General features: G+C 40.1%; 1 protein-coding gene across 1 annotated transcript in view; it reads left to right on the forward strand.

Annotated features, from left to right (window-relative positions):
- Positions 1 to 19831, forward strand: part of Rdh10 (retinol dehydrogenase 10) — a 33410-nt gene extending 13579 nt beyond the window's left edge. The window contains exons 3-6 of the mRNA XM_069990933.1: positions 14332 to 14430; positions 15753 to 15898; positions 17509 to 17640; positions 18523 to 19831. Coding sequence (XP_069847034.1) covers positions 14332 to 14430; positions 15753 to 15898; positions 17509 to 17640; positions 18523 to 18646 — 501 coding nt within the window. The 3' untranslated portion in view covers positions 18647 to 19831. The remainder of the gene's footprint in view (positions 1 to 14331; positions 14431 to 15752; positions 15899 to 17508; positions 17641 to 18522) is intronic.
- Positions 19832 to 21599: the final 1768 nt, after the last annotated feature.

Raw genomic sequence — 21599 nt, forward strand, 5'->3', positions numbered from 1 at the left:
AATGTTGATATTTTTTATTAGCATGGTTAGTTTAGCAATAACTGATTAACTCTAGCTTAATATCCCCAGGAAGTTTGCTCTGTAAATTAGACAAGCATGTAAAATTCTAGCTTGAAGAATCAAAGTCACACTAGAGTTTTATGACCAAATCCCAAGGCAAGTTGGTGTCTTTTCTGTAACTTTCCATGGTATTCTTGAGAGTTAGTTGTTCAGTATATCTTTGGTCAGCTGGCTTTCTTCTTTGTCTTCATAGTTTACATATGAGCAGTGATAAACTGAACAGGAAAAGGAAGTAAATGAAATACAGGGTTCTTCTACATGGGGTAGCTGAACAAAGTTCTATTAAGTACTCGGTACCCAAATTTAAGTAACAATTTGGTTTTAGTTTTTGTTGTTTAGTTTATCTGCTGGAAAATGTAAAACCTTAATTATATTATATAATCATCTTATGGGATCAGAATTCTGGATAGCTCCACAAGCTGCCTGTTTGAAATGTTAATCATGGATTTTCAAACTTGTACAGTATTGGCCAATTGATAACACGTGCAAGCTTATGACCCAAGCATCTGACTTGTAAAGGGGTCATTTCTCTCAAGGCTTACGGTTCAGTGTCAAAGGGAAATGGGCAGTGCACAGCTTAGGCAAAACCCAGTGGATAAAGGGTAAAGATTTTGAAATCTTTAAGGTCCCTATTTCAGAGCTTGCCCTAATGAGGATGAGGGCTTAGTAATTATAGAAATGGATCCAAAGGCAAATGAAAGTCATTCATTCCCAAACCTCCAAGTCAATTCAGCCATACAAAGCCCTGGGGTCTAGCTGATAAATATTGGGGGTTGAGAGCTGAGAAAACTGTGGAAAGGAATGGATATCCCTGTTTTGTTGAATTTCTAGTCGGAATCATCTGAAACTACTATCGTTTGCATATAGACTAAGTACAAGCTCACTCTGGAAACCTGTTCTTGTCCTGTGGTTCAGAGCAGCACCAGTGCCTGGATTCTGCTAGAAAGGCAGAGTTTAAGCCCCCTTTCAGACTTCCTGTCTCCGAATCTGCATTTGATTGCATCCTAGGCAGTTTCTGTGCATACTGACATTTCAAAAGGAACAATACTACGCTTGTCTCTGTTTGTTTTCCCAATGCACCTATTCCCCCAATTTTCTTGAATTAACAAGCCCTTTAGGAATCTTGTTGACTAGAAAAAAGGTCAGATCACACACTCTGAAGAGGCCCAACCTGATCTAGGCTTACTTTTTTTAATTTTTACTTTGGATTCAGATCCAGTGTCTAAAGGAAGAGCCTGGGTATACCTTAGCCCACTGTGCCCACAGCTATGAACTATGTGGCAGGAAGTGGGGGTCATTCACTGCCTAGGACCAAAATGCAAGTAACTTGTTGCTTGTATTGCTGTGCTACCTCTCACCCAATCCAATTCCTAGTACACTGTGGGCATTCAGTATTGTTATATGACTGAAGAGATGATGTCTCATGAATACTTGCTATACTTAAAGGGAAGTTTCCTTTTTTAGTTCTCATAATTTAGTAATAACATTTGCAGTGCTTTAGCCAGAGGAGTTGTGATCGATGTGATTAGTTCTGTGCTCTATTATTGTGTCTTTTTCTTTGGTGGTACTGGGGCTTGAATTCAGGGCTTCACCCTCTCAGTTGGCTTTGTGCTCATGGCTGGTATTCTACCACTTGAGCTATACCTCCGATACAGCCTTTTCTGGTTAATTGGCAATAGAATCTCTCCTGACTTTTTTTTTTTTTTTTTTTTTTGGCCAGGTCTGGCTTGGAACCTCAGACCTCAGATCTCAGCCTCCTGAGTACCTAGGATTAAAGGCATGAGCCTCTGGCACTTGGTTATTAATTACCCCTTAATATTCTTGGGATGGGAATGTAGCTTAATGATATAGCACTTGTCTAGCATGCACAAACTCTGAGACTGATCCTCAGTACCACCAAAATATAAAAATCCCTCAATATTGTTTTTCTGTGACTGGTTGTATCATCAGCATTATTATCCTTCAAAGATATTGCCTATTTAGTAGTAATGTAATGCTATAAAGATATAGAAATTAAAAGTTATTTAAGTTGTGACTTTTTAAGTTCTGAAAACTGTCATTACAATATGAGAACTTAAGCTTAAGAGATCATCAAGGAAGTATTATGGATCTTGGCTTTGCCCCATGTTTCTCAGAGGGTAGTTTCTTATGTGGCAGCTTTGCCCTTGGAGAACATTAGCCACATCTGGGGACATTTTTCTTGTCAGACTGGTAGAACTACTACTGGCATCTAGTGGAGAAAAAAGAGGGATGCTGTTTAAACAACCTACAAAACCCAAGACAAGCCCCCATGACATAAAATCGCCCAGCAAAAAACATAATGATGTCAAGACGGAGAAACTCCATTCCAGAACACTGGTTCTCAAACTTACTGCTTAGTTTGAATCACCTAGATAAATGTTGCCTTGGATACCTGATTCTTTCCCATGGAGCTGGAGGTCTAGCCAGTCTGAGATTATAGCCTAGACATAAAGGAATAAAACTTCCCCGATGATTCTAATGTCTTAACGACGTAGAGAACCACTGCTTTGTAGAAAAAGTGGCTTCCACCATTTTCAAAGTTCTTAGAGAGTCACAAAGATTGATTCTTTTTCAGCAATGCCTAACCACATACAGGCACAGGCAACCCTCTGAAGTATGGAATGACTCCTAAGGTGTCATAGTGCCTGTTTAAGAATAAAGTTAAATTCCAGAAGTAACTTCTTGATTGTATTTATCCTGCATTTAAATAAATAACTTAATATTTTGAAACAATTCCCAGTAAACAAACTAGAAAGCCAGGAATCTGAACTGTTTGCACTTAGGAATTACAAGGATTTATAGATCACAAGGGCTGATGTTTTGTGGGAACACTGCTACGTTGTGCTATTGAGGCAGGGCAGAGATATCCTGCTTGCTTCAAGTGGCCTGAGCAGTGGTAAGCTGGCATGCCCATGTCTATGCCTCAGAAAAGTGGCTTCTACTTCTAAAGCAGGACCGAAGCCTCTGCCCTTTACAAGATCTGTCTTTATTACAGTTTTTAAAAGCAATGTGAGTTTGAGATAAGACAAAGGGATTAATGACAACCTCTTGTTGGACAGGTGGTTTGGCTGCAATTTTGAAGGTTATTTTCACTATTCCATAAAGAGTTATTAAAGTTGGTGGAAGATCCTGAGCCTAGAGGAGATCCTAGAACTCTCCTTTGATCATCTAGAGTCCATGCAGGAAACGATGAGGGGAAACAGCCTTCCAAGCAGCCTGTCATCATCTCTTCTAATGCACTGAGCTGCCAGACTCAAGTAAAACAGAAAAACAGTGACTTTCACACAGACAAGAGACATGAATTCAAGTTATCCTATGTTCAGCCATGACAACATATAAATATTTAATGAGTAGACTTTTTTTTTAACTGATCACCAGATGCTAGCAACTGCACTAATGGAGTTGATCCCTTATTGAGTCATTTACAAGACACTTAAGTAATGCCTTGGTGTTAAGACTTGTATTTTGAAATGCCTGGTAGGAATTGAAAGAATTAAAGAATTCTTGAATATAACTCATAACTTTTTGAGCTAAAAAAAAAACCCCACCAAACAACCCCTTAGAGTTGTTTTGTTTTGTCTCACAAATGAATTAAATCTACATCGAAAGAGGTCAAATAACAAAAACAAGGTTAAGTAATTAGTAGTCAGGACCTGTGGGTTTCTAGATTTCAAAGACCAATGTACTTTTTGGATACAGTGACTTTTAAGTCCTCTCGTTTCTGGCATTTCTTCATAGCAAGCCCTAAAATGTCAGGGAATATTGGAATCTGAGTTTCTGCCCTGGGGTAGATTCACCCCGTCCTTTAACAGTGGGAAGACAAGTTAATGAAGCATTTATTTTTGCTGAATAATTACTGGTGTCATCATCTAGGTGTTCATTTGAAAAGCCTAGCTCTTTTATTAGCTTCTTGGTTGCAAGGCAACTGTAGGAGTATTCTTGTGCATGTGTGTTAAGTATTAACTGCTGATGCTGTTCAAATGTTAAACTAATCCCTGTAGCCTCACAATAATAAATTGTTAAAGGATGGTAAAAGTAACATGGGTACAAAATTAACTCTTGACATATTCTTTAGTGTCTCCCATATATCTCAAGAAAATGTTTTTTTCTCAACCTAAACTAAAATGTACATTTTGACCTGGAGAGAGTAGTTCTAGATGTCAGTATCTTGTGTTTCTATTGCACAGCTTGTCAGGAAACTTTCCTGTTATTTCAAAACTAGCCAGGCACCAGTAGCTCATGCCTATAATCATAGCTACTTAGGAGGCTAAGATCTGAGGATCACAGTTCAAAGCCAGCCCAGGAAAGAAAGTACATGAGACTCCAGAAATAGAGCTGTGGCTCAAATGGTAGCATGCTAGCCTTGAGCAAATAGCTCAGGGACAGCATTTAGGCCCTAAATTTTCAAGCTCCTGTCTGGTGTATGTGTGTGTCTGCACACACACACACACACACACACACACACACACACACACACACACATTTAAAAAAAAGAGAGGCTGGGAAGGTGGCTCAGTGGTAGAGCGCTTGCCTTGCATGCATGAGGCCATGGGTTCAATTCCTCAGCACCACATAAGCAAAAAGAAAAAAGCCAGAAGTGGCTCTGTGGCTCAAGTGGTAGAGCACTAGCCTTGAGCTGAAGAGCTGAGGGACAGCGCCCAGGCCCAGAGTTCAGGCCCCACAACTGGACCCCCCCAAAAAAAATAAAAATAAAAATAAAAAAATAAAGAGCAAAGGCTATTGGGTAGCCTTGTAAATATTAGAATTTCTTTTGTCAACTGCAGATAAAATAAAGGCAGAATTGCTAGCAAGTACAGATTTAGGCTTTTATCACTCAAAGATTTTGTAGGAAATACTGCTTTTGCAAATAGTATTATCTGTGAGCAAAGTAAACTTTTGAAAATATAGTCATTATATTTATTTAGCATCTACCTTTAAATCTGCAAAATTAAGAGAACTTACACAGGGGCAGCTGGTAGTATGTCACTCTTTCCTTTTTTCTTTTTTGTCCCTGTTCTGGGGCTTGAGCTCAGGGCCTGTGCACTGTCCCTGAGTTTTTTGTTCAAGGCTAGCACTCTGCTACTCCAGCCACAGCTCCATTTCTGGCTTTCTGGTAGTTAATTGGAAATAAATGTCTCATAAACTTTCCTCCCTGGGCTGGCTTTGAACCTCAATCCTCAGATCTCAACCTCCTGAGTAGTTTGGATTATAGGCCTGGGCCACCAGTACCTGGCAGAATATTACCATTTTTTTGCTCGGTGCCAGTGGCTTACAGCTGTAATCCTAGCTACTTAGGAAGCTGAGACTTGGAGGATGGAAGTTCAAAGTCAGCCCAGGCAGAAAAGTCCAGAAGATTCCCATATCCAATTAACCAGCAAAAAAGCCGGACTAGAAGCATGGCTCAAATGGTAGAGCACCAGTGGGTGCATAGACAATCTGAGCAAGAACACAAGGCCCTGAATTCAAGCCTCAGTACCAGCATCAACACACACACATAATTTTCTAGGTCTCAGAAGAGTACCACCAGATGTCATTTTAGCCTTATAAATAAGCAAGAGAATATTCCTTTGTGATCCTGATAAAGATAAGTTCCTCTGGTAGTATCACCAGTAAGGAGCAAAAACAAATTGTTTTCTGTCAGAGGAGCAGAACCCATAGGTAAACATTTCTACTTAAGTTCTTGGTCCAGGCCAGTCTTGATAGTATTCTTTTTTCCCCCCTCACAAGTTGTATATAATACTGTCATTTGGAGATTTGAAAAAGCCTTAAACCAGCAGAAATGGTACTCTCAAGCCGGGCGCTGGTGGCTCATGCCTATAATCCTAGCTACTCAGGAGGCTGAGATCTGAGGATTGTGGTTTAAAGCCAGCCCTGGCAGGAAAGTCTGTGTCTTATTGTCAATTAATCACCAGAAAACCAGAAGTGGTGCTGTGGCTCAAGTGGTAGAGCACTCTCCTTGAGCTGAAGAGCTGAGGGACAGTGTCCAGGCCCAGAGTTCAAGCCCCATGACCAACACAAACAAAAAGAAATGGTAGGGGCTGGGAAGGTGGCTCAGTGGTAGAGTGCTTGCCTTGCATGCATGAGGCCCTGGGTTCAGTTCCTCAGCACCACATAAGCAAAAAGAAAAAAAGCCGGAAGTGGCACTGTGGCTTAAGTGGTAGAGCGCTAGCCTTGAGCTGAAGAGCTGAGAGACAGCGCCCAGGCCCAGAGTTCAGGCCCCACGACTGGACCCAAAAAAAAAAGAAAAAGAAATGGTATTCTGTATATGCTGGTGGTGATAACCCATTTCCCAATACAATATAATTTATCATCTTCTTTGGAGATGAATGTCTGCTCTGTTTCTTGGACATTCACCTAAGAGACAAACACTTAAAAACAATTAACAAAAACAACAACAACAACAAAAAACAATTTTAAGGGGCTGGGAAGGTGGCTCAGTGGTAGAGTGCTTGCCTTGCATGCATGAGGCCCTGGGTTCAGTTCCTCATTACCACATAAGCAGAAAAAGCTGGAAGTTGTGAAGTGGCTCAAGTGGTAGAGCACTAGCCTTGAGCTGAAGAGCTGAGGGACAGCGCCCAGGCCCCAGAGTTCAGGTCCCATGACTGACAAAAAAAAAAAAAAATTAAAAAAAAGTTTTAAAAAGATGCCTTTTGTTAAATCTGTCACACGTTATTCATGCAAATGTACTAAAAAATATAGAATGAAGCCTTTTCCTCCTGAGACAAATTAACTGTGCCTTCTCTTACTGTCTGTGAACCTGGGATTGCTTACAGATATGGGAAATGCACTGTGGGTGTTACACCTACCCATCTAAGATGTCAGCTGTCTCAAAATTTCAAAAGTCAGACTTGGCTGGATACCACAGATCTTTACATTCTCTTTTGTTTAACATTCGGCTAATTTGTCCTGACGCTGCAGCTGCAGGCTCTGCCCCACACAGTCTGTCATTAAGAGCACCAAGAGTGATCTGGAGGTCGGAACTGTTGGAAGTTAATTTGGCGTAAACCTAACTTTCAAAGATTTTTCCAACTATGACATGCCATGCCTATGTGCAGTCACTTGCACTTCTGTTGAAGAAGGCCTTGCTCGTCTTGTGAAAGTGACCTTTACAGTTACCTCTCAGAAGGCCTAGGGCTCTAGAGAGGAGCCCTGACATGCCATACACATACTGGACTTATTCAGCATGCCTCCTGGGTGGCAGTGTCCATTTGAATATCCTTTTTGCTTTTTTTTTCTAAAACATTTTGCCATAATTAAGCAGTTGTACAAAAGTTTCAACTCAACATAACAATTTATGAGTACAATTCATCTGGTCAGTATCTTTCTCCTTGTTAGTCACACAGAATCTGCTAATTGCTGCCAGATTATATCGAAGCCGTTCTACTTTCACATTGTACAGTGTCAATTATTAGGAGAGACTTTTTTTTCAAACAAAATTCTTGGCTCCGTTCTAACTCTAAACACTGTAAAGCCTCCTGATACAAATAGGGATCGCTCCGCTTTTCCTGATAAAGCACTACATTTCCTCCTTGGTCTTCTAGATGTCTGAATAGAGGAGATGGCAATGGAGTACAGTTCTCTGACTTTGGTCTGGATCTCGTAAACCTTGCCAACCACCATTCTAGAGACTGACCAGATGCCCTGCTTGTGGAGATCCCATCCCTAGTTGCTAAGCCCTGATCTAGAAAATCCATCATTGAACACAGCAGTCCTGTTGGTCAGTGACATGTCTAAGTGGTCCCTTTCAGAGCCACATCCCCCACAGCAGCACACGAATGAATTTGTGCTTAAGCGGTTGGGGTGTTCATTACAGATATGCCCTAAAGGTTCTTCTCACGACTCTTTGAGACAGAGTTAAAGATCATGAACCTTAGCTTGAACTGACTGGTGTCATGGCAACTGGCACTTCACCTTTTGCTGGTCCCCCCCCATACGTGCTACAATATTTGTGCACATTAATAATTCATTGCAAAGTGCCAGGTTTCTTTGTGCTGTCAAGCTGTGTCAAGGACAGAATATGCTGTGCTATCGCAGATGTCATCTATCAGACTGTTGAGGGCAAGAGTAGTTAGAAAGGAAAACTAGTGAGGAGAGTTGGGGAAAATACTGAAAAATATGATGCTTTCTAGTGACCCATTTGCAGCACTTTCCTTGCAAAGTAAGGAGGCTGATCAAAGTTTATTTAATAACATACTCCAGACCTGAGGCGGGAGTTTGCTTTGGAAATAATGCATAGGCAGTAATTGCTCACATCCATTCAGGCAGCAAGGAAATGATTAACAGCCTAGTGCGTAGTCACGTGGGCTTCAGCAGGAGCCCTGAGCACTGACTTAAAAGGGACCCTGGTGGACTTGGCAGAGATGTTCATCCCAAGTTTGCTTTTTGCCTTTGCACAACACCCAGTAGGACCATTGACATTCAGGCTGGGCTCCAAGGCTGACTGTGTGGCCTTGAGTGACGTATTTTATACCCTTGTTTCTCTAACAGCATGTTGTTGCTATTGTTACGAATTGGTGTAGCAATTGTAATATTACCTATGATTGGTGAGCCTTTTAAATAAAGAACATATGCCTTTGTCTTGAAATGTAAAACATGCAAAGAGATGTTAGATTTCATTTATACAGAAGGCCAAAGTTACCTCTGATGCAGCAAGAAAACACATATTTTAAATTGAACATTGACTCACTACTTATGTAAATATTTTAAGGTCCCTCTTTTGTTTTAATTTAAACAAATAACCAACCTGTGTCACACTGTGTATGTGCGGGGCGGGGGGGGGGGGTGATGTGCTGGGGGGGGGAGCAGGAGTGGGGGTCCTGGGGCTTAAACTCCAGACTTGAGAACTATCCTGTATTTTTTTGCTCAAGGTTAGCACTCTACCACATGAGCCACAGCTCCACTTCTGGCATTTTGGTTGTTTGTTGGAGATAAGCATCTCACAGACTTTCTTGCCCAGGCTGGCAGTGAACCACAATCCTCAGATCTCAACCTTCTGAGTAGGTAGGATTACAGGTGTGAGCCATCAGTGCCTGGCTTGTATTACGCTTTTTACTAGCTACTTAAAGTATTTCCCAGAACAATATTTTTAATGCACAGTTCTATAACCATATTGGATTATTTGTTTTTCTTGTTTGTTGTTGTTTTAACAATAAAACCTATAGCTTAACTCCCTTCCAAACAACCTTAGGTGTTGGGAAAGAGGGGTAGGAGCAGAAACAGACGCAAGTTTTTTTTTGTTGTTGTTGTTTTTGTTTTTTTGGGGGGGGTCTGGTCGTGGGACCTGAACTCTGGGCCTGGGCACTGTCCCTCAGCTCTTCAGCTCAAGGCTAGTGCTCTACCACTTGAGGCACAGCGCCACTTCTGGCTTTTTTCTTTTTGCTTATGTGGTACTGAAGAATCAAACCCAGGGCCTCAGGCATGCAAGGCAAGCGCTCTACCACTGAGCCACCTTCCCAGCCCTGAGACCCAAGTTTTTAAGGTAGATATCACAGCACTTGATTGTATGAGAGATAAAGTACAACCAACTAGTTTGCATTTGATGTATACTGATTTAAGACAGTTAAATGCCAGTGAGAGCCAGATGCTGCAATTCAAGTATATGAGTGTGTGTGTGTGTGTGTGTATGTGTGTATGCATTCTATCTATCAATCATCTATATGCTATCTATTGCAGCCAGATGCTGCAATTCACGTATATACATATATGCTATCTATGCCAGTGAGTATAAATTTTTCTTAAAGATAGAAATGAGAGGGGCTGGGAAGTTGGCTCAGTGGTAGAGTGCTTGCCTTGCATGCATGAGGCCCTGGGTTTGATTCCTCAGTACCACATAAGAAGAAAAGGCTGGAAGTGGCTCTGTGGCTCAAGTGGTGGAGCTGAAGGACAGTGCCCAGGCCCAGAGTTCAGGCCCCATGACCAATTAAAAAAGTAAAAAATAAAAAGAAATGAGACTAGCTCCTGATTTACCCATCACTATATGGCCAGGCATGTAACAAATGTCCAGAAGTAGTTGTTGAATGGATAAATGACTAAGTTAATATACCTAGACCCATTTCAGAGGAACAGAGGGAACATTAATCAGTGTCAAAAGATTGCAACAAATTAAACTTAAAACACACTTAGGAACTTGTTAATCTTCCATCACCTGCCTTTATGTGATGTTGGGGATCTGGTTAGTCATGTAACACCTACAAGCAGGACCATCGCGTATGAATGCAGGGAACTCATTAGAACTAGCCCACTCTGGTGAGCAGCCACTGCTGCAGTTAGAGTGGATGCTGTCCGTGGAAGCGAGCCCATCTGTGACTCAGATTTGTCAGGTTGCCAACAAGTCATTTTTTACTGGTATTTTAGATTATATGCAGTTTCTTAGGATTTAATTTTTATTTATTTTTGTTGTTATTGATGGTGGTAGTGGTCATGGGGCTTGAACTTGAGGCCTTTTGAGCTTTTTTGCTCAAGGCTAGTGCTCTACCACTTTGAACAATAGTGCCACTTCTGTTTATCTGGTGGTTAATTGAAGATAAAAGTCTCACAAACTTTCCTGCCCAGGCTGGCCTCAAACCACGATTCTCAGATCTCAGACTTTTTTTTCTTTTTCTTTTGTCAGTTGTGGGGCTTGATCCCTGGGCCTAGACATCGACCCTGAGCTTTTCAGCTCAAGGCAAGTGCTCTACCATTTGAGCCACATGCCACTTCTGGTTTTCTGGTGGTTAATTGGAGATAAGAGTTCCTCGGACTTTCCTGCCTAGGCTGGCTTTGAACAGTGGTCCTCAGATCTCAGCCTCCTGAGTAGCTAAAATTACAGGCTTGCTCCACCAGCACTTGGGCAGATCTCAGACTTCTGAGTAGCTAGGATTATAAGGGTGAACCTCCAGCACCCAGCTAGAATTTAATATTAAGTCCTAGTATTTAACCTTTGTTAAAGATTTAAAAATAATAATAAGATGAACTCTGCATTAACAAAATTTTACTTTTAATATAGATGGTCCTCCCAAGTGACAGTGGTGCAAACTTGGGATTTTGTGTTTGTGTGTGTGTGTGATGGCTTGAAAGCAACAGTACATCAGTGGATACTCTACTTTAAATTTTGATCTTTTCTTGGGCTAATGGTACTAGCTGGTATGATCGTGGCATGGTGCCCAACTATAGCTAATGCAAATGACCTGAACATGTGTAAGTAGGCTAAGCCATAGTATTTGGTAGCTTTGATGTATTAAATGCACTTTGGGCTTTCAAGCTTTTCGGTTTATGATGAGCTTATTAGAACATAACCTAATGTAAGTCTAGGAGCATCTCTCCTTAGAAATAATCTCTGGTAACATCAATAATTAATTTTATCCTTTTTATCTCATCTGGGGACAATTAGTCTAGACTAAATACATAAAAGAAGACTTACAGAGTTGATTAAGGATACATTTTCTTTTTATATTGGATTATGTAAGTTCCTTGTGTCACATTATTTTAACTCTCTGATATAATTGCCATATGTGAATTATAGAACCTGAAGTTGACCATAATGATCTATAAGGACCAATTCTTGGCTTTTTTGGGTATCAGGCAGACTAAAATAATACTCTCATAATATCCCTCTTACCATTCACCACTACAAAAAGACACAGTTGACCTGATCACCAGAGCACATGCCTTTAATCCTAACTACTTTGGAGATGGAGATTAGGAGCACTGGTTCAAGGGCAGCCCAGACAAAAATTTGCTGTGTGATTGTCATCCCAGTTAGCAGTGTCTAGCCTGGATAAAAAATCAAGGCCCTATCTAAAACTGATCAGAGCAAGAAAGGCTGGAGGCATGGCTCAAGTACTAGAATACCTCCCTGGCAAGCAGGAAGCACTGACTTAAAAAAAAATCAAAAACAAAACTTGGACCCATCGAACAATTCTGTGCTTTCTACTGCCATGCCTGTCACAGCATAAGACTCCACTATAACAGAAGACTGGACAGGAAACATAATTATATGCTCAGGTCAATGGTACTGACTGTATGTCTTAGGGAAAATATAAACAAAATCAAGATGGTCTAGAATCATGTTAAAAAATACATTTGGGGCTGGGTGCCAATGGTTCATGCCTGTAATCCTAGTTACTTAGGAAGCTGAGAGCTGGGGTTTGTGGTTTAATGCCAGACTGGGCAGGAAAGTCCATGAGACTCTTATCTCCAATAAGCCACCAGAAAACTGGAAGTAGCATAGTGCCTAAAGTGGTAGAACGCTTTCCTGGAGCTGAAGAGCTAAGGGAGAGCGCCCAGGCCCAGAGTTCAAGCCCCATGGCCAACAATAACAAAAACCATTTGGGAGTTTTAGCTTAGTGGCAAAGAATCTGCTTGTTATGCACAAGGCCTTGGGTTTAATCTTTAGCCAAAACACTTTCAATAAAGGATTATTGGGAGACTCTTGTGATATAATTAATATAAAACACTTAAAATGCGTGAAACTATTTAAATGGAAGTAAGAGTAGACTATCCGAGAAGTGTTTATGGATAAAAGTACACAGATAAGAATTATGGAGGCTAGGAATGTGGCTTAGTGGTAGAGTGCTTGCCTAGCATGCATGAAGACTTGGGTTCGATTCCTCAGTACTATTTAAACAGAAAAAGCCAGAAGTGGCACTGTGAACCAAATGGTAGCATGCTAGCCTTGAGTAACGGAAGCTCAAGGACAGTGCCTAGGCCCTGAGCTCAAGCCCCAGAACTGGCAGAAAAAAAAAAAGAATTATTGATTCAAGTTAGGAAGCTCAGGAAAAAAGTAGTATGAATTGGGATAACAGATGCTGTGTGATCACTCCAGACTGGGCAAGACCTTGAAACACTTTCCAGAGATTCTTCTGGCAACTGTTCCTATGGATTAAAGCATGGAAATGCTTCAGAATTAATGGGATCACTATTTTAGATCTTGGACAAGAAGTTATCATAACAAATGAGAAATGCATGTACAAACTCAGTGATACCTTAGCCAGGAAGTTCTCTAAGAAGAGAAGGCAGCTCTTCTTTAAGTCTGTTGTGTTTTGTTTTTTTAACTTCATAAATCATGGGAAGCTGTGTTGTCTGTAGACTATAACTCAATAGTAGACAGATTTCTCTTCATTGCTTTCTTTTAAGAAGCAGATAATAAAACTGTTGGAAGCCTGGTTGAATAGTTAATAGATCTTAAACAATTTGAAGGATCTTTTTTTTTAATACTGCCTTGTATTTTTAAGGCAAGAGACAGGAGGGGAAAGAATTAAGTGAGTTACAAATCAGTACCGCCTCTGATTTTCCACCTATATAGGCCTGTCATGTACTCTGTACCCTCGGTGGCCAGTTTCCTGCCTGTGTGGGAGAGTCCCCTTCTGGCCCCCACAGTGGAGGGTGATGCTTCAGAATGGTACAAAGTACTCATCAGTACAACATTGTAATACTTCTTTTCATTAAAGCAGTTCTGTGCAGCCGGGAGCCAGTGGCACATGCCTGTAATCCTAGGTACTCCTGTGGCTGAAATCTGAGGATAGGGGCTCAAACCCAGCCCAGGCAGGAAAGTCCATGAGACTCTTTTCTGCAATAAAACTATCCAGGTGAGGACTGGGAAGGTGGCTCAGTGGTAGAGTGCTTGCCTTGAGCACAAAGAGTCACAGAGGCAGTACCCAGGCCCTGAGTTCAAGTCCCAGGACCGGCAAACCAAACAAACAGACCAAAACAGTTCTGTGCTTTTATTGGTTTTTACGTTCTAAAATATTTCATGTCCTGCTAGTACAGTTGACGGTAAACTTCAGATGCTGCAGGACAAGGCTAGAAGGGGTTGTCATTTATGAGTCTGCCACCTTTGAGACCCAGTTGTAAGGAAGATGTTAGGCATCAGGTAGGCTGGAGGTCTGCGCAGAACAAATGACTGCTCTGAAGTGTCAGGATCATAGAAAGATCTCTGGCCTGGAAGTAGTTCAGATTAGCAGATAACTATCACTTGAAAGGTGATAAGGAGCCATCTACTAATGGCTTTCTTTTCATCTCTGGACATCATCCCCAGAGCTCTTGTGTTGCACTCTTGTTGGTCATGGCTTATAATAGGCGTGTCATGCCAATGACATGGTACTAGGTTAACCAGACACTTAAAGGATCTTCTCTTTTTGATCATGGAAAATATTTTTAAATGAATTAGGAAATGTAACATTATGTATGGGTCAGAGTTTGTGCTGTGATCTTGGAGTCTAAAGGATACACATGATGTCATTTCTAAAACTTGAATCTAAACTTTTCTTTCAGACCACGAAAGCCTTTCTTCCAACAATGCTGGAGATTAATCATGGTCACATTGTGACAGTTGCAAGTTCCTTGGGATTGTTCAGTACTGCCGGCGTTGAGGTTTGTCACATATTAAGCATTTCCTCACTATGTTTAACTTGTTATGGATACATCACAGAAATATCACACACTTGAAAAAGTTCTCTGCTGGCATGGTACGTGGATGACATTTCCTAGTAACTCAGGAATTGCTGGTAAAATGAAATGACTCTACCTCTTAAAATCACCTATGCTAGTTAAGCAAAACAGCAACGCAAGAGAAGGGCCAGTGTGCACCATGCAGCCTCACACGATGATGGTGAAGATGCAGGGTCATGAATACAACCATGGAGGGACATGAACTAAGGCCAGAGATTTATTATTTTTTTTTTAATCAGTCAGGAGGCTTGAACTCTGGCCCTAGGCATTGTCCCCAGACTCTTCAGTGCTCTACCACTTGAGCCATAGAGCCACTTCCAGCTTTCTAGTGGTTAATTAGAGATAAGAGTCTCACAGACTTTGCTGCCTGCGCTGGTTTTGAACAATGATCCTCAGATCTCAGCCTCCTGAGTAGCTAGGATGAGATTCACATTTTGTTTTGCTTAACCTGCCAGAAAATGAGCTCCCTTTTATTAATTCATCAGATAAGGTCCTTATGGCCAATGTCAGGTGCCCCGCACTGTAATTTTGTAAAACTGGGTTTCATCGAACCCTTTCTTAGCCATATTCATGTGATGTGTGTATGCATATATTGTTCTTGCTGTGAGCCCTGTGGATGCATATAAAATTGAAAACATATGTATAAAAGGACACTGAATAAATGGATTTATATTTCTATTCCCAAACTTTAAATTGAGTCATAGGCAATTTTTTTTCTCGATTTCATGTGTCCTTAGATTTAGCTGTAGTTTAGTTTACATGGTATGGTTATTTTTTTTTTTTCATTTTAGCTTTGCTCTAAAAAGAAAGTCAGATCATAATAACTTATAATCTGAGGTAGAATTGTCTTTGTTCTTCTTGCACTAATTTAAGCAAACAGGTTTTTTCAGTCTCCTTTACTAAACAAGAGCCTATTTGTAAATTTTCCAGGCACATCAAAGTGAACTTCTCTGTATTTTTAACTTCAGCCTGTTAGCTTTCATAGAGTCCTTTGTGGTAACTTCCTAAAGTAATGTGATACTTAGTTGATGTGGCAAAAAAAAAAAATGTTCATCTGTTTCTGCTGTTCTTTCTGCACTGAACCCCATCAGATATATGTCTTTTAAAATGGCTTCTTTTTCTTCACTTGTTACCTGTAACCTTTTATTGCTCATATCTACCCATTTGAACCAGGAAAGGCTTCAGGTGGTTTGGGGATTTGTACATACATTTAGCATTTCTGTTCTCTCTCCCCACTCATTCAGGATTACTGTGCCAGTAAATTTGGAGTTGTGGGTTTTCATGAATCGCTGAGCCATGAGCTAAAAGCTGCAGAAAAGGATGGAATTAAAACCACCTTGGTTTGCCCTTACCTTGTAGACACTGGCATGTTCAGAGGCTGCCGAATCAGGTGAGTGGGAACCTATCTTGTGTTTGATCAAGTAATATTGGTAGAAGGTGTGCAAGTGGACCATCTGTTGGTCTTTCATTTTAACTAGCATTTGTCAATTAACTTGTGGTTTTTATTGTTCAAGACTCATAAAACTGAAATGTAACATTTATATGTGTATATATATATATGTATATATATGTGTGTGTATATATATATATATATATATATATATATATATATCTACCAAAGTAGTAACACACTCATAATAACTTGCAAAAACTAATTCAGAAAGATCAGGTAGGAAGTGGCTTTGAAAAAAATAAAAGAAGCTGCATCCTTTTGTTTCTTAGTATTCATGTTTTAAGTAAGGACTCGAAAAGAAAAGTCCTTGATGTGATTTTAGTTTGGATATGAAACAATGTCATTGTCACAGATGAGCAAGCAATATGCCTTTTTCTAAAAAGAATTTAAATATCCTACTCCAGATTTGGAAACTACTTTTGTTGCAGTAAGTGTATATAACTAGATTCATTCTGACAGAATGAGAGGAACCATTTAGATTTACTAAAAATGAAATGAAATACCCACACACTTAGAAAGGAGGCATATGGGAATATAACTGCCAAGTGACATCTCACTTGAGCTCACATAATAAACACAGCCATGAATCATTAAGAAGATAAGTGTTGAAGCCATGCTGACTTCCTTTGCAAGGCAAAGGAAGGTAACCAACCAGTTCTCTGATGACTGTGACCATACTTAACACAAACGGAACCAGGCAAATGGTCAAGGAGGGAGAGGGTAATTTAAGGCATTCCAACCGTAAGCCAGCACCAAGTCTGGATTGAGACATCAAGTCTCAAGGCTGAGGAGGTAGCTCAAGTGTGGAGCACAGACTTAGAGTTAGCCTGTGTGAGGCCATGGTTTTGATCCCCAGAGAAATGACGTCTAGTTCTGCCTCTTGACATGCACCTGTAGGTTCCATGGGTCCCTGGGAATGTGTTAGCTCCATTTTTTTAACTCCTCTCAATGTGTGTTGGAACCACTTGCTAGGGTTCCTGAGGAGCTCTGCTTCCTATTTAACAAAATGGCAGATGCAGGCATCCAAAGCTGTGGTGGGATAATGAAGAGTGAGGAGTAGGCTGTAGTTTTATTATTTAACATGGAAGTTAATGGACCAGTTGATGGCAGCTTGTCTTTGTGTGCCCTTCGTCTTAGAGGGTCCTAAAAATTTACTTTAGGTTTCCCTAATAAGCCAATAAATAATTGGAATTGTTAACAACCCTGGAAAAGGTTATGGCTAGTGAACTATACCCAATACTAAAAACTTCACTTAAGGTTTGTTAGAAAACATACCTCTTGAAGCATTTTAAAAACATGATTTTCTCACTTTACACAAAAGCAAGCCAATTTTATTTTTTCCTTACTTCCTTTCCAGATGATGCAAATAAAATGTGTTCATAGTAGGAAAATTAGCACCATAAAGAAAACAATATTCTCCAAGTCCTTCCACTCAGATAATGTCACACTTATTATTTTAATGTATTTTCAACATTCTCAAGGTATATATTATATATATTTTATATATACATGATATATAATACATATATTATTTGAACATCTTTTAGGAAAGAAATCGAGCCTTTTTTGCCCCCTCTGAAGCCTGATTACTGTGTGAAGCAGGCCATGAAGGCCATTCTGACCGACCAGCCCATGATCTGCACCCCGCGCCTCATGTACATCGTGACCTTCATGAAGAGGTAAGTATGAGGGCTTTCCTCATTGACCAGATACTTCTTGCCTGAGATCTTTATACAACTAGCATTTAACAGTGCTTTTGCTGTAATGTTTCTATGGATAAACATCATGTATTTTAATCAAACCCATCTCTAACACTCCCCCTGACCTCCCTGGCCCTTCTAGGAATACTTTCAACAGATTTCATTATTCTATTTTCATATGTTTATAAAATATTTCAGCCATATTCACAGTCCTATGCCCTTTTCTTTTGCCCTCCAGCTAGTACCCTCCCCTAAACAGAACCTGTTTTACATTCATTTCGTTTTACATTCATTTACTGTTCATTTTGTTTTATGGCATTGGGATTTGAACTTGAGGATCCTTGGTGCTTGCTAAGCAGGCACTGTACCCGTTGAGTTACAACCCAATCTTCTGTCTTTGATTTCTTTTTGTTTTTGTTTTTGGTTTTGGTTTTTTTTGTCAGTTATGGGGCTTGAACTCTGGGCCTGGACGCTGTCCCTGAGCTCTTCAGCTCAAGCCTAGCACTCTAACACTTAAGCCACAGCACCACTTCTGGTTTTCTGAGTGGTTTATTAGAGATAAGAGTTTCACTGACTTTTCCTGCCCAGGCTGGTTTTGAACCGTGATCCTCAGATCTCAGCCTCCTGAGTAGCTAGAATTACAGGTATGAGCCACTGGCGCCTGGCTTGTCTTTGGTTTTCAAGGACTGGATTCTTCATGTAAGGAAGAACATGTGACAGATTTCTCAGTCTGGCTTACTTTACTTAGTATGTAGTTACTTCCATCCATTTTCCTGCAAATGACATGATTTCACTCTTTATGACTAAGGGTTTTTATTAATATAAGATTTGGGGTTTGCTAATTGTGACTTTCCTTTTCAGCATCCTACCTTTTGAAGCAGTTGTGTGCATGTATCGGTTCCTAGGAGCAGACAAGTGTATGTACCCCTTTATTGCTCAAAGGAAACAAGCCACAAACAATAATGAAGCAAAAAATGGAATCTAAGAATCTTTTTGTATGGAATATCATTTCTATCAGAAGATGACCAAGATATTTCAGTCCAGTGCACATCAGCGTTAATGACATTCTCTGGGGTCTAATCCATGTTGACTTTTCTTAATCAACCTTTTTTAAAAAAAAATAATAAAGTATAAATTAACTGATAGAATACTTGGGAAATGTGATCAGTAAAATAAGTGAGCGTAACTTGTTGCCAACAGGGTCATTTAAGATAGGACCCTAAAACCATTTCAATCTTTGACAAGCACTGTATGAAATCTTTGGGCCATTGTTATTTTTTTTCTTTGATGAACAAAAGGTCTAGAAATGATAACTACAGTACGTTTCCTGTATATGATTTTTCTGAATTTTTCTCATTGTTAAACTCTAACCCACTGACATCCTTGCAACTTCAAGGACTGATAGCACTATATTTTGTCATGTTTTCTAAAGTTTTACAGAGCTTTTTCCTGGTATTTGTATCTTTTAAAAAGACATTTTTAAATCTCCATCAGTTTGAAGTAAATAATGTCTGAGCATTATAGTAAAGGTCTCTTTCTTAACCTTATAATGACTGAAGTATTGCTGACTTTTAAATTCATATCTCTGAAACACTTCATTAAGCATCTGAAGACCTACATATCTAAAAGATCATACAATTTCTACCTGTGACTTCTGATGCACCTAGAAAGTGCCCTTTCCTCAGGGAGTTGCTATGGGTCGCGTTTGGGGTTGACTCTTACCTAGAATACATAGCAGCTCTGCAAAGAACAGTCTCTAAAAACAGGAACTTCATTAAAAAGTCCCCATTTTTGTGCCAACTATGATTAGTGAGGGGGAAAATCATATTCCATGGGAGTATTTACAAAAGGGTGTAAAGATTTCTTTGGAACATTCACATTCTGGAACAGCAAATGGCATTTTTTACAGTATTTTTTTGTAAAGCAAACTTTTGTGCCTTGAATTTGGTATATGTGTATTAGTGGAACATTGTAAAAGTGAACTTCTACCTCTGTGTCTATGTATACCATCCACTTGTAAATTACTATGAACTCTTATGTGATTGCTTTTTTTTTTAGAATGTCTTGTTTTCATTGTGACCAATGTTTAAGGCTAGTAAAATAAGCCAACTTTTACTAATTGGGAAGTTTTATAAAGGGCTGATTAAACTTAAAGAATTAACTTACGTAACACTGATTGTGTGCTTAGTAGTTATCCACGGTGTTGGAAGGGAAAAGCATTGTTTGCTTGTTTTTTTTTTTTTCATGCCATATCTTTATTTAAGAAAGTAGCATTTAAGCCGGGCGCTGGTGGCTCACGCCTGTAATCCTAGCTACTCAGGAGGCTGAGATCTGAGGATCGCGGTTCAAAGCCAGCCCGGGCAGGAAAGACTGTGAGACTCCTATCTCCAATAAACCACCAGAAAACCGGAAGTGGCGCTGTAGCTCAAGTGGTAGAGCACTCGCCTTGAGCTGAAGAGCTGAGGGACAGCGCCCAGGCCCAGAGTTCAAGCCCCATGACCAACAAAAAAAAAAAAAAAAAAAAAAAAAAAGAAAGTAGCATTTAGGAACAGACGTAACAGTCAGGGTGGGGTACCAAACACTCCAATCTCCAATGTTACCATCTACCTAGACTAATACTTCATCAAGGGCTTGGTTATGTTACAACTGGGGAACAGAATCTTCATTACCTGTGTAAGTTTGCATTGAATCCACCTTTGGGAAAGATCCTAGCTGGCTGCTAAAGTTTCCAACACTGGTCTCCACCCCTCCCCTCTACACACACACACACACACACACACACACACACACACACACACACACACACACACACACACGCGCACACACACACACACACACACACACACACACACCTACCATCACAATACTGAGTCTTGATCTCAGAGCAAGAAAACTTTCCTTTAGCTTTTTCACTGAAGGCTGCCACTCTACCACTTGAGTTACACCTCCACTTCCAGCTTTTTGCTGGTTAATTGGATATAAGAGTCTGACAGACTTTTCTGCCTGGCTGGTTTTGAACCCAGATACTCAGATCTCAGCTTCTAAGTAGCTGAGATTACAGACATGAGCCAACAGCATTTGGTTCTAACACTGGCTCTTAAAAAAGCGCTCCTTTGTTATGTTCAGATCTCTATAAATGATAACAATACCTTGAAGGTAGCCTTATAACCACAGAGGCACTGGCTGCCTCTTAATGTTCAATAATGGATTGCGGCAAGCACTTTGAAGCATTCTCAGCAATGTAGACTGGGGACAGCAATGCCCAAGTTATCCAGATCTGCCTCCCAGCTAGCTGAAAGCACACAAACCATCCTAATTTAAGGACCACTTATCAACCTTAAAACTAAGGAAAGACCTCTTGATATTTAATTTTATTCTCATGTGTTAGAATCTAAACCTATTTCTGTTGTTGTTTGTTATTGCCTATAAGGTTGTCCATTTCCAAGCTCAAGTTCAATAAACCTAATTCATAGCATTTGGGGCTTTTTTTGGTTTTCGTTTTTGTGCTGGTACTGATTACTTGAACTATGGGCCTTGCATTCTCACTTTTTTGCTCAAGGCTTATTTTTTTCTCAAGGCTTTTTTACTCAAGGCTAGCTTCTGGTTAGTTAATTGGAAATAAGTCTCACAGACCTTCTCAGGCTGACTTCAAACTATGATTATGACATGAGCCGCCAGGACCCAGATCAAGTTTTTTATATAAACTTTTCATTCCTATGGCCCAGCCCAGTTAATGTCTTCTGGGGGCTTGCCTTTCAATGTTCTTCTTGGCATCTTTGGCTATGGAGTTTGAAAAGGGACACAGTCCATGCAAGCTTAGAATTGTGGGACTCCTACATGCTTTACTCCCATATACAGCTTAGCTAATTAGTGTAGGTGTTGTTTTTTTCTAAACATGAAATATCTTCTAGTCAAGCCCACATACTTTGTTGGACACT

Source organism: Dipodomys merriami, unplaced genomic scaffold (genome assembly GCF_024711535.1).
Source record: "Dipodomys merriami isolate MVZ:Mamm:240054 unplaced genomic scaffold, mDipMer1.0.p SCAF_4, whole genome shotgun sequence".
Taxonomy (NCBI): domain Eukaryota; kingdom Metazoa; phylum Chordata; class Mammalia; order Rodentia; family Heteromyidae; genus Dipodomys; species Dipodomys merriami.